Here is a 13,772-nt window from a genome sequence, read left to right as displayed (position 1 = left end):
AACTGAAGTTTGACGAAGCGTTCAAGAAAGGGTATATATATAATAGATCCTTTTTATCAAATAAAGTGTAGTTACTGTTTCAAAAAACTTATACTTTTTACTGTATATTTTTTTTTTTAACAAATTTACTGACGAACAAGTTTTCTTTTGCACAAGATATGAAATTAGGAAAAAAAAAGTAAGAAAAAGTATCCTTTTCAATTTTAAGTAAGTTGTAGATAATTATGAGCAATACAAAGATAAGATAAAAATAAATATCATCATATGTATAAATAGGCAAAACTAAATAATAAAGGGCGGAAATTCCATTTAAATTACCAAAAGTCAAGGATTTGCTATACAAATCCTTGCAAAAGTACAGATTGGCTTTCTCTACCTACACATATTTCTTGAAAGAGCCCTATTTCAAGGCAATTTTTCCTCAAATATATTTTTGAGACTCATTCCACTGAGAATATTTCATGTTTGCAATATTACTGTAAAATAACATGACAAGCGTTTTCTATTTCAAAATCTAGAAACAGTAAATCTAATATATATGTTCCTGGTTTAATAGAGGGGTCACAGTTTTTTTCAAATGTTTTTAAGGGGGATGAAATAAAAAAAAAAGTGAAATATTAGGGGGGGTCAATAAAATTTAATATGTTTTTGATTTCCAAATGATCAGGCCCCCCTCCAAGGTAAAAAATGATAAGTCCCTAAATTGATGAAATAACCTTAAAAACGTGCGTAAAACGTTTCATATTTCAGTATTAATTTACTTGGTATCATATTCGGGACTGCTTGTATGGTTCTAGCCTCTCCGATAGAAAACGTGTCTCCACATTAAAGAGTTAAACAACGATGTGAAACTTGACTTTGAGCATTATAAATGCAATAATGGCATCAAAACTAGCAAAATTTGGCAAATTTCATTCAAGAATGTAATATATTTTGTATTGTATAGCCCCATTATATTCTCCATTGAATGTAACGAAATGAAAGCGTGCAATTTTGTTATTGATATAAAAAGCTAACTGGGAAAAACATCGAACAAGATATGAACAAACTCGCACAAGAAATCAAAGGTCATTTATAAACTTCATCTCTACTAATGATCTGTGAAATACATTCACTGAAAGGCAACTTCAATCGTCCAAGAAAAACATCCCCCAGAAGACAATCACAAACAAGTAAAAACTACCCTAGGTTGATAAAATAAACGGACAGAAAGTCACAGGACATAAAGTCGCAAATTTGGTAGGACAAAAAGTCACAAATAATTTGTTGACAATTGTTTTAATATATAAGAGAAATATCTTGAAATATTTACTTTTTAATACATATATTCATATTAAAGTTTAGGAAATGTGTCATCATGGTCATTATACTTGAAAAATCAAGATTTATTGAATTTTAATCATGCAAAAGAAAGATTTCTTGGCACCACGAAGCCATTAAAGTGCCAAACCACTTTGACATTTTGTTTTTTTAACAATTATTTGATCATCTTTGGAATTTTTTTGATAAATTTTGTTTACAAAGTTGGTTTTATACAATAGTTCCAGAAAAATACAAAAATATTTTTGTAGAAATAAGCGGTTTTTATTCAAAGAAAATAATCAGAAAAAATGAATTGTGACTTTTTGTCCTGTGACTTTTAGTCCGTGACTTTTTGTCTGTGACTTTCTGTCCTACATTCGTTGATAACACATACAAAATTCTTGATAATCAAATTATAATTATAAAAGTGCAAAACCAGTCCAAAAATAAAAAAAAATACAAAAACTTAAAAAGAACATTACAAGAAGAAATGTGTAATGCCTACTGGGCAGTAGAAGAACCAGACAACAACATCAGACAATAACAACCTATAGGAAGTTGTTTACATACATAAAACGTATGAAAACTGACAACACTGGCATTGCTGCACTTAGAAAAGTTGGAAAACTAACTGATAACACATGTATCTGATAAAGCCAACACTCTAAATAGTCAATTTTAAAAAGCATTTGGAAGAAACATCAAGTGAACCTAAGGGGATAAAGGGAAATCAAACTATCCAAAAAAGAAAAAAAAAACATCACAATTTTAAAGAACGGTGTCACAAAATTACTGGACAAGATCAATTCTAATAAAGCAACTGGTCCATGTCTTTCATGGCATAGGCAAAAAACCTAGAAGTTTGGAAACATGCAAATGTCTGTACGGTACAATGTATTTAAAAAAGGGGATAAACACAATGCAATAAATTATAGACCCATATCACTTACATGCATACTATGTGAAATCATGTAAATACTCAAAATGTCAAGATCTATCAAATTTTCATCAAATAATCTTTGCAATCTATCAATTTGTTTTGTCAAAAATCTGATCCAAGCAATACAGGCTCCTGGAAACCATTTGTTTAAGTTTGTTCTTGTGTTGTGCTGTTATACCACTGTTCAGGGTTAGATGGAGGATTGGACACTGACCAGCATGTTTATTTCTGCCTTATTCTATATGTGCCTGTCCCAGTTTGGAGCCTGTTATTCATTGGTTGTCGGCAATGCTTGTTTTTTTGGTAGATTATTGTATTCAGCATTTATGTCATTCTGTTTTAAGCATTTTACAGCTTCAGTATGGTTTTGCTTATTGTTAAAGGTTGTGTCATAACCTTTACTTGTTTTTATCTAATTCTTTGGTTGTCGCAACATGTATGTACTACATCAGACATATATTTTTATATAAACAATTCTCAAAGGAAGAACATGTCAGATTAACAAATTCCAAAGATTCAAGAAAAATCACTATCCATAATAGATACATCTGTTTCGATGTATGTTGAATGTATGCATATGCAAAGTACATGTATATAATAATTAATATAAGTAATAATGTTTCTACTTTTAGCCCATTGTGGAAACAGAAAGTACCCAACTATCCATTGTATCAGCAAGGTGGACCACAGAATCGTATATTATTATGTCACTTTTGGATGAAATTGATCAAACCACACAGAGAAGTTCCAAAAAATCAAGTTCATTTTGAGGTTCACCCGCAGTAAGTTATTATTTGCATATCATGCAGCTTTTAGCCTTTGGAGTCATCAACTTTACAGGAGAAATTGTTATACCCATTTGAGTGTCAACTCAAATGTACATCCAATGCTAAATGCATTGAAATATTTAATTTTACTTCCCACTTATGAATTAAAGCAATCTTTACCCTTCAGTTCTTACTAGCACTTTGATTACAAAGTTTTTACAATATAAGTCCAGCTACAATGTATGTATGCATGTATTACATCCCCTTTATATTGTATTCCAGCAAAATGTTCAATTATCAGTTCTTTGCAAGCAAATATAATCTTGCCTGCAGGTCAATTGCACCAACTTTCGACTTTCCAAAGGTGTCTGGTTACTATCAAGTAATATATTATTTACAGAACCAATAAAAAAAATTGCCTTTCTTTAACCTTTTGAATAGTTCATTTTGTTTTCATCTGAAATTCAGGTTTTTTAAAGAGTTTGGTAATAAATAAGTGTCAGAGAAGTAGCTCAAAATCCATCTCGTTTTGACTACAGTGAATTGAAATAAATTTGGTGCAATTTAAAAAAAGTTAAGGTTAACAAAAATGTTTTTCCATTTTCAGAATGAGCAAGCATGATATAAAGCAGTATTTAGAGAAAATATATAATGTTCCTGTGTTAAAGATTGCTGTAAATAATGAAGACGGTAAGACCAACAATGTTTTGCAAATATCACTGATTAATAAAAGATTAGAAAATGCTCATATTATACCCTTTTGCTTTACAAATTTGACAAACCATTAGTACTTGTTAATTATTTTACCCTAACTATTTTATAGCAATAATAAATTACTCACCATGGCCTACTTTGTATTATGTTTTTGTTGTTTTTTAATAAAAGAAGAGTTAGTACTGCTAAAGTATTAAGAATCCCTTTCTTAGATATGACTTTTTGCTATAGGCCACACATTGGTGAGATATGTACACATCTTACAGTTATGATGGTTATGATCAAATTAGACAAATCAGTTGATTAGTGATAGAAAATATTATCTTTAGTTAACACTAAATATATTTTATGTGTATACAATTTTAGGCAAACCTGGAGTATACAAACAAAAGCCATATGAAGAACCAAAGAAAAAGGCATATGTAACATTGGTAAGTTTTAAGTACATTTACAGTCTCTTTTTAGACAATTAGTATACAAAAAATAATTTAAGCTGATTTTTATCAAGTATTATAAACATAAAGTATGATTTCTAGAGGGAGATATCTTTGAAAGAATAAAATTGTTAAATTTATTTTGAATAATTGGTTGGAAAAGCTACAGAAAATTATTCAATATAAATAGTGTTCTAACCTACATTTTTCAAAATTGCAATGTGTGTTTAGCAAAGAACATCAGGTACTAAGCTGTTAGTCCTGGTCCAGAAATTCATACACACATAGTTAAATATTTCAGTAAGTGTCAAGAACTTCAATAGAAGGTGGTGATCCTTTTCTGAAAGGTTATTATTTTCAAATATACATATAATTTTGGAATACAATTTTCTGTTGAGAGGAGATAGAATATGTAGGCATTACATTTTAACTAGTGATGGCAACTATTACATTACTGCCAGCCAAATTGAAATGCTAAAGTATTTCCTTTGACTAGTGCATCTTGTTTTTGGTAATAGAAATGACATTTAAAAGTTATTTTACAGGCAGGTGGGCAGACGTTTGAATACCCTGATGTGTCATCTATAATGAGTCAGTATGAAAAAGACAAAGACGAATTTGAAACAACAGATAGAGCCTTCCTAAGACAGCAACAGAAAAACTGGGATAGACTTAGTATACCACCATGGTTTAGAAGATAATAAATGTATTTAAATTGTATAGTTTTTTTCTATGCCAAATATATGTTTTTTATGGCAGTAGATTTAAATTATTTCTGCTAATGTCACCAAGAAACCCTAGGTGTTATGATTTTATTCCCTACATATTTTGACAACCACAGCATGCTACAAAACAAAGGGAAACATAAAAAAAACAATTTGGTGCCATTGAAACAAATTATAAGAGATGGAAATCCACATTAAACTTACATGATTTATGGGAAAACTTTCTTAAATTATCTGTTTATGAATTATTCAAATGGTAAGGGTTCAACTACATCAGACAAAATTGGTGGTTGATGGATTTGTCTATAATATATAGGTCCTGTCTGGTTGATTTTCAGCCTTTTTACTTCTTATACCTCCTTTACTTTCAAATATTTTGCAATTTGGGCACATTGAATTTATAAATTTGTCATTATTTGCTACCTTGTTGGGCGGAAAATGGAGGATGGACATTTTTTGGAGACCCACATATGTATGCTGTTGCATTTAAAATGAACTAAAAGTTTAGAAAGCCGATATTCACTTACTGAAACATAAAAAGGGTTAACACATATACACTTACCTAAACAAAATAAGGTTTAACATCTGTTTATGGAATTTAAAATATTTGGCCTCAGAATGACTGAACAGATATTAATAGAACTGTGCATCTGGTGCTGTAAAATTGATGCTGTTTATATTATTTAAAGAGAAAAAGGTCATCATGAAATTTTGTGTTTGACCAAAATACAGTCAGTGGATCGACTTGTGCATGTCAGAGATGCAGTTAGTTCTGCCTCATATTTTGACTTAAATCTATAAATGGACAATGAGGGTCTGTTGAAAACAAAACATGACAAAAGAAATGATTTCATCTTCCCAATTGTGAACTTTCCATTTCTATGCAGTTACATTCAGGCAGGGCCTGCATATGGAGTATGTCTCCTAATTGATACAATATTCCCTGGCTTGTATTTTCTTTTATGATTTTCCTTAATAATAATAATGCTCACATGGAAGCTATTAAACCAAGAGTTCCAAATGTTGAAGTTTAAATCATCCCTTTGTAAATGGTCCTGGATGCCATCACAGGTTGGTTTACCATTTTGGAATATCCGTTTCACAGATGATAGGGGATATGTTTCTTATGTCATAACTACAATCTTGTTCCCCTTTCATGAATGAGATCTAACAAATTAAAATTTACCAGGTTTGTACTAACATGACTGGTGCCCCATGTGGAACAGGATCTGCTTACCCTTCTGGAGCACTGAGTTCACTCCCAGTTTTTAGTAGGTTTCGTATTGCTTAGTCTTTAGTTTTCTGTGTTGTGTTTTGTGTACTATTGTTTGTCTTTTTCTTGATAAGCCATGTGTTGTCATTTTTTTCGATTTATGAGTTTGAATGTTCCTCTGGTATTTTTTGTCCATCTTTCAATGACCATATCATTTGTTGAAATTATAATTGAATTGAAAATTATGGAATTTGTCCAAGAAGGAAATCTATTGATTTCACTGATAGACTTACCTCCCATTGTGAAAGGCAAATCTTTTTAGTAGCAGCCTAACCATTTAAGTTAGAATTGAAACATAAGTGTACACTTTCCGTCCAGGAAAAAACCCAAAAATTTCTTAACCTCAACATCAACAAGGGAACTTTTTTTAATATATTTCTCCTATTGTGCTCCCCCCAGATAAAAACAAACAGTGACTGAAAAAACAGGATTTCATCATTATACAAGGTCATCAAAGAAAGTTTATTTCTTGTTTAAACCAATGATGAAAAAAGGAATTTAAATCATTTATATACCTTCTCATGACTTTTTCGTCCTTAATTATCATCACGTTCTCTTGTTATCCAATAACTTCTTACATCACCATCCTTGACCCTTAACCTTGACAACGACAACAAGATTGGAAAAGAAAACAAGGATGCAGTCAAAACACATAAGTAAAAAAAATCTGCAATGACCAAAAAGAAACATGACAACAGTTCACAAAATAATACGATAAAAAAGATTGATCAACACAAAATGAGCTGAAGTCACATATTTAAAGTTCATTAGTTTCTGATCCACTGTGACTACTGCTGAGTTAATTGAAAAGTGTTGATGAGTCGTATTCATTAATATGTCTATTATAAAGCTGGATAACTCAGCATACAAAAATTTGGACTTGAGCTTAATCGGTTGCAGTAAAATTTGTACTGTTTATATAATTTAAAGTCAAAAGTTCGTAATGAACTATTGTGTTTGACAAAACTACAGTAAGGGGATTGACTAGTGCATGTTAGAGTCAATTTTATTTTTGTTGAAATTATCATCCCAGAAAAAAACTACAATTTCTCAACATCAACATGGGAAATTATGTTCATAAATTGTCATTTTATCCCTTCCCGAATGAAAAAGAAACCCGTATACTAGAATAAGTTAATAAAAAAGAACAGACTTTGACTATTCCAGGTCATTGAAGAATGCAAAAACACGTAAGTAAAAAAATCTACTAAGACAGTACTATGACCATAATGAAACATGACTTTAAGAAAAACAACAGTTCACAAAATAATACAGTGAAAACAAAAAATTAAGTAACCAACACCTACACCAAATTTTGGCTAAACTCAGGCTATAAAAAGGTCAATAGTTTCTGCTCCACTAATGACTAACGCTAGGTAAATTCTATTGAAATGTGATGACAATTCGTATCCATTGATAAATGTCTATTATAACTACTAGATTTAAAGCTGCTGAATAACTCAACCTTTAAAAAAACCGTCCAATAGCTTAAACGGATATAATCAACTCAGTAGTCCGTACTTTGTGAGATTTTTTTTTTATAGCAGTGGGTCAATACCACTAGCTGCTGGTGGACTATCAGTCCCTTAGAGTATCATCAGCTCAGTATTCAGGACTTCGGTACTGACATGATTTATATCAAACCTTTCTAAAATTTTCCTTTATAAATTTAAAGATTGATAATAAAATTGAGAATGGAAATGGGGAATGTGTCAAAGAGACAACAACCCGACCAAATAAAAAACAACAGCAGAGGGTCACCAACAGGTCTTCAATGCAGCGAGAAACTCCCGCACCCGGAGGCGTCCCTCAGCTGGCCCCTAAACAAATATATACTAGTCCAGTGATAATGAACGCCATACTAATTTCCAAATTGTACACAAGAAACTAAAATTAAAATAGTACAAGACCAACAAAGGCCAGAGGCTCCTGACTTGGGACAGGCGCAAAAATGCGGCGGGGTTAAACATGTTTGTGAGATCTCAACCCTCCCCCTATACCTCTAACCAATTTAGTAAAGTAAACGCATAACAATACGCACATTAAAATTCAGTTCAAGAGAAATCCGAGTCTGATGTCAGAAGATGTAACCAAAGAAAATAAACAAAATGACAATAATACATAAATAACAACAGACTACTAGCAGTTAACTGACATGCCAGCTCCAGACTTCAATTAAACTGACTGAAAGATTATGATTTCATCATATGAACATCAGGCACAATCCTTCCCGTTAGGGGTTTAGTATCATACCATCATAACATATATGAGAAGAACATAACCCGTGTCATGCCAACAACTGTTTTTTTAAAAAAAATAATGTGTTTAGTTCCGATGCAAAGACCTTATCAGTGACTCAATATTAACGCCAAAATATGCAATCTTTAATGACTTGACAACAGTATCGTAATTATATCCCTTCTTAATAAGTCTATTTAAAGGTTTTGTAAGTTTCTGAGGTGAATACTGACACCTTTGTGCTTTATAAAGAATATTACCATAAAAAATTGGATGTGAAATACCTGAACGTATTAGAAGTCTGCATGTTGAGCTATATTTACGAATGATGTCTTTATACCGAGGATAAAATTTAGTAAATGTTTTGACTAGTTTGTGATATCGAAAACCCTGGTGTAATAATTTTTCAGTAATACATAAATTTCTCTCGTTAAAATCTAAAACATTGTTACATACACGAGCGAATCGTACAAGTTGAGATATATAAACACCGTAAGATGGTGACAAGGGAACGTCACCATCTAAAAACGGATAATTAACGATAGGAAATGAAAAATCATCCCTTTTATCATAAATTTTAGTATTCAGCTTTCCATTAGTGATATAGATATCAAGATCGAAAAAAGGGCAGTGGTCATTGTTAGTATTAGCTTTATTTAAAGTAAGTTCAACAGGATAAATTTCATTAATATACATACTGAAGTCGTCATTATTGAGAGCAAGTCTGTCGGGCAAATTGAACATGAATTTAGCTACAAGTATTATTTTTAAGTCCTTTTTGATCAAATAGCATTTGAGTTGTTTCGGTTCTTATACATCCCTGGCTTTTATGAATGTTGTCATAATTGTTTAGGACATCACCACATTCATTAACCATTGGTGATGCAAATTTTCTAACTATAACTGTTCTCCTCTTTTTGCAGACTATCCTTTCATTCATACAATGTATTAGGTATAATTCATGAAGCCATGATACCTATGAATGATGAAAAGGAGCTTTAATTGTCTGTTAACTTCACTTTCGGCGATATAGATGATGTCCTTTCACTAAAGATATCGAAGGTAAATGTGACATCACCGAATGATACTCATCACTGACTGTTTTACTATTATAGAAGCAACTCAACGGGTTTCGCGTGTGGATCAGGAACTGCTTACCCTTTCGTTTCCTTTGGGTTTCTGTTTTTAGTCCTCAGTTTTCTATGTTATGTCTCTGTGTTGCAAAAGTAAAAAAAATCAGAGAAAAATTCAAAACGGAAAGTACGTAATCAAAGGGCAAAACCAAAGATCAAAACACATCAAACAAATGGATAATAACTGTCTTATTACCGACTTGGTACAGGCATTTTCTTACGTAGAAAATGGTGGATTAAATCTGATATTATAGCTTGCAAAACCTCTCGCTTGAAATACACTCTTAAACTGTTGTTTGTCTATTGGACCTTTTTTTATATCATTTTATGCCATAGTATTGGTGGTTTGTAATCGACTTGTGATGATATAATATAAATTATCTCTTTGGTATTCCCGCCTCTCTTCAATAAACTTGACCAAATGTTAAAGTTTAAAATGAAAAAAATGTTTTCACATTTACAATAGGAAATTAGAAATGATATATTTTATTTTAGTTCTCAAACAACCCTCATTGTCAATTTCTAATTGGTACTCAAGATATGAAGCAGACATGACGGCATCTTTGATATTTTATTATGTATGTTAAATGTAAAAGATGCAATCAGCATAGTCGGAAGAACATTGATTGATTGATTCAGCTAGAAAGCATCATCTTTATAGCGATAATCATCAAGTTCAATGATAGTTCCAGCTTCCTTTTTACATTTATAAGACCATGAATGCCTCAAACATATAATGGAACAAGCTGATAAAAAAGGTGCACTGTTGAGTAAAAAAAGATCGCATATTGTCTGTTGAAAATTGTCCATATATGTCGATAAAATATTCTAGGTTTCAGTTTGCTCTAGATAGAAGGTAAAGAACATCCTGCTGCATATGTGGTATCGGTCGTGTTGGTCATGCAAGTTAAACGTCGGTGACAAGTCTTAGTCGAGGAAAGATATCACCCTCGGTGACAAGTCTTAGTCGAGGAAAGATATCACCTTCGGTGACAAGTCTTAGTCGAGGAAAGAGATCACCCTCAGTGTTTGTTGGGTTCGTGTTGATGAGTCTTTAGTTTGCTATGTTGTGTTATGTATACTGTTGTTTGTCTTTTGATCGTTGTTTTGGTTTATCTTTGTCATGACATAGTCATTTTGTATTGACATTACATGTTTCAGATCCTTTTGCTAGCTTTCGGCTCAATCACTAGATGTGAAATAATTCCAAAAACAAAGGATCAGTTAAGCCAGATTCAATATTTTCAAATATAATTTATACAATTATTGACTTTGGATGACGTTAATACAATGGTTTATCGGCCCCAGATATGTGAAATCCAACGAGGTCAGCGTTCAGAGTGATATCATGTTTCGGCAGAGTGATATCATGTCTCGTCAGAGTGATATCATGTCTCGTCAGAGTGATATCATGTCTCGGCAGAGTGATATCATGTTTCGGATTGATAAACATTTGTATCTTCTCCTCTTTATTTGTATTAGTCAAAATAATTACCTGTCCCTTGTTTTTTACTAACTTGTATCATCTGCTTTTGAAGTTGCTCACTTCTTAAAGCTGAAATGTCAAATAAAATTCACTCCAAAAAAAAAAATATTTCATCGAAAACAGGAAGAAAAAAACCCCGAAAATGTGCTTGACCATCTTAAACGACTTATTAAAGGACATAGAGAAGCTTACAACTTTGCTTGTTTCTTCACAACTTTAATGATGTTAATACATTATTGATGAAGCACAGATAATAAGTAAATATCTAACATGAAATAAGTGTTTAACAACCTATGAATTCATACCTTCGGGCTAAATCGTTAGTTATTTTCAAAATAGAATGCTTAGATATTGTACATGCGTGTTTGCATGTGTAATGAGTTAATATCTATACTATTGGTTCTAAGTTGATACACAGATGAGAAATATTTTTGCATGATACCTCTTCACTATATATTATGTCCCAAAATGGAACTCTTTTTCATATAAATAGCGCGACATTCTCAAATATTTTTAATTCGATTTGATTTGTCTCGGAGTTCTCGGTGTTTCTGCTTCTCTTTCTGCCTCTAATTCTTCCTCTTCCTCTATTTCTATCTGTTGTAAACGTCTGAGTGCATCACTTACTATGCACAGATCGCCACGTAATTCACTAACAGCATTGGCAATACAACGAGTGTTGTTAAGTACGTCAACAGTTTGTGTGTATGGGTTATATCGGACAGCAAATGGTCTTTTAATAGTACAAGCATATTGCCTAAAATAGAAATTCAGAAAACGTTTAGAAAAACAGTTTGTTATTGGAGTTTAATGAGAATGAAGTACGTTTTAGGAATAGACTTACAAACACCCTCCCTCGATAAAAGTTGACTTCCCAATATAAGTTGAATTAAATTATGCATTGTGTTATAACTATAGTTAAAATTCCCCCAGCAAAGCTAGCTGGTGGTTTTGGCTGTTACTGCCCTTTTGGAAAAAATGCCCTGAAACGTATGGTTTTTTTTTTGGCTTTCAAAACTTGACGGGCGTAACTACTAGGGATGATCAATGACCTGCTTTACCCATAAGGTTTACCCCGCCCCACACGGTTGGTAATGCATAACTGATAAAGATAATCAAAGAAATGATGCCCGCAAGGAAATCATAGCCAAACAGTAAAATCACAAAAATACTGGACACCGAGGGAAATTAAAAACGGAAAGTCTCTACAAAATCAAAAGCTAAAACACTTCAAACAAAATTAATGGACAACAATTGTCATATTCCTGACTTGATACAGGCATTTTCTTAAATAGCCTTACAAAAAAAACCAACAAAACACGCATAAATAGTTTTTCAAAATAATTTCTTTCCTATGAGTTTGATGAAATTACTAAAGCGAAACCCTGACTAATAATTCACAGACAAATAAATTGTATATTACAGTGTATGTCTCAGGTATAACCTAATACTAGTGATACAGGCTTATGAATTGGAACACCATATTTGCGTTTCATTGAATGTACATAAACAGATTGCAAAAGGTATTGAAACCGAAATAAAAAAAGCTAATGAAGCATCTAAAAAGTCAACGAACAATATTATGTAACGTACAAAATGTACTATGAAAAGTAAAATTACAAAAATACCGAACTACGAGGAATATTCAAAACTAAAAGTCTGTAATCAAAAGACAAAATCAAAATCTCTAAAACATCAAACGAATGGAAAACAACTGTCATATTCCTGACTTGGCACGGGCATTTTCTTACATAGACAATTGTGAATTAAACCTTGTTTTATAAGCGCGAGACTGACGTGTTTGTCTCTATTTACTTTGAAAATCATAACTGGATTCGCATTCGAAAAGTCAAACCAGCTAAGCAGTGTTTAGTTGCCAAGAATTTCTTCGACATGTGAACTTTTACTTTATTAAAGGCAGTCAACAATGACATATAACAAGCAGTGCACAAAGCATCTACTGTTTCATTGTTTTCATTGTTTCCGTTGTGTCGTTTGTTTTCTCTTAGTTGCAATTTTCAACATTGAAAATTAGTTTCTGACATTCAAAATTAGTTTTCAACATTCGAGTTTTAACATTTAAATTTCAACATTCAACGTTTCAACAATGGTTTTTAAAATTCATAATTCGTTTTCAACATTCAACATTCATTTTTCAACATTCAAAACTAGTTTCTAACATTCAAATATTTGAATGTGAATTCACATTACTATAAGACGTGTCACGGTACTTTTCTATCCCGAATTCATGTATTTGGTATTGATGTTATATTAGTTTTTTCATCGGATTTTGTCTAATGCTTATTTCGTTTCTGTGTGCATGTGTGTTACATTTTAATGTTGTGTCGTTGTTCTCCTCTAAAGGTTGCATTTCTGTAAATATTGACAATGCAATTTTCCATATGAACTCCTTTTACGACTAAAACTGTACCACTTTTACTATGAAGTTTTGAAAAAAAATCTTTTCCTAGAATTCAAAGTTCATATCCACCACAATTTTTTTCACAGGTCAAAATATAGGGCTGTGCGGCATATTTTCAACGTTTATATGCCCTGAATTCTCATAGTTTAAACTAACACTAATTTTCTTAACTACCCTTACCTCGTATGAAAGGTTATCACAGATTTCAATGTAAACAATATGCACATGTATATTTACTGGTAACATTCAAAAGTTATGTCTCTGTGAGATGGAACACAGAGAGCATAACTGGGAACCAGTATGTAAACAAAATTAATTTTCTATGAATATTCAAGATC

The 13,772-nt window shown here is 31.9% G+C and overlaps 2 protein-coding genes across 2 annotated transcripts in view; one reads left to right on the top strand and one right to left on the bottom strand.

Moving 5' to 3' along the window:
• Nucleotides 1-787: 787 nt before the first annotated feature.
• On the top strand, nucleotides 788-4,875 carry LOC139490758 (large ribosomal subunit protein uL23m-like). The gene is made up of 5 exons (XM_071277733.1): nucleotides 788-923; nucleotides 2,875-3,024; nucleotides 3,617-3,699; nucleotides 4,090-4,154; nucleotides 4,703-4,875. The coding sequence occupies exons 1-5, from the start codon at nucleotides 880-882 to the stop codon at nucleotides 4,856-4,858; spliced, it is 498 nt and encodes a 165-aa protein (XP_071133834.1). The 5' UTR covers nucleotides 788-879; the 3' UTR covers nucleotides 4,859-4,875.
• A 6,332-nt stretch (nucleotides 4,876-11,207) lies between these two features.
• LOC139490757 (tryptophan 5-hydroxylase 1-like) overlaps nucleotides 11,208-13,772 on the bottom strand; it is a 30,005-nt gene continuing 27,440 nt past the window's right edge. Inside the window, exon 13 of the mRNA XM_071277732.1 lies at nucleotides 11,208-11,769. Coding sequence (XP_071133833.1) covers nucleotides 11,526-11,769 — 244 coding nt within the window. The 3' untranslated portion in view covers nucleotides 11,208-11,525. The remainder of the gene's footprint in view (nucleotides 11,770-13,772) is intronic.

The sequence above is a fragment of the Mytilus edulis genome, chromosome 10 (genome assembly GCF_963676685.1).
Source record: "Mytilus edulis chromosome 10, xbMytEdul2.2, whole genome shotgun sequence".
Taxonomy (NCBI): Eukaryota; Metazoa; Mollusca; class Bivalvia; order Mytilida; family Mytilidae; genus Mytilus; species Mytilus edulis.
This window is presented reverse-complemented; position numbering and strand designations above follow the sequence as displayed.

Coding starts and splice junctions, on each gene's coding strand:
- LOC139490758 (XM_071277733.1), top strand. CDS start 880: ATGGCATCAAAACTAGCAAAATTTGGCAAATTTCATTCAAGAAT. Junction 3,700..4,089: donor TGCTGTAAATAATGAAGACG/GTAAGACCAACA, acceptor ATACAATTTTAG/GCAAACCTGGAGTATACAAA. Junction 4,155..4,702: donor AAAAGGCATATGTAACATTG/GTAAGTTTTAAG, acceptor GTTATTTTACAG/GCAGGTGGGCAGACGTTTGA.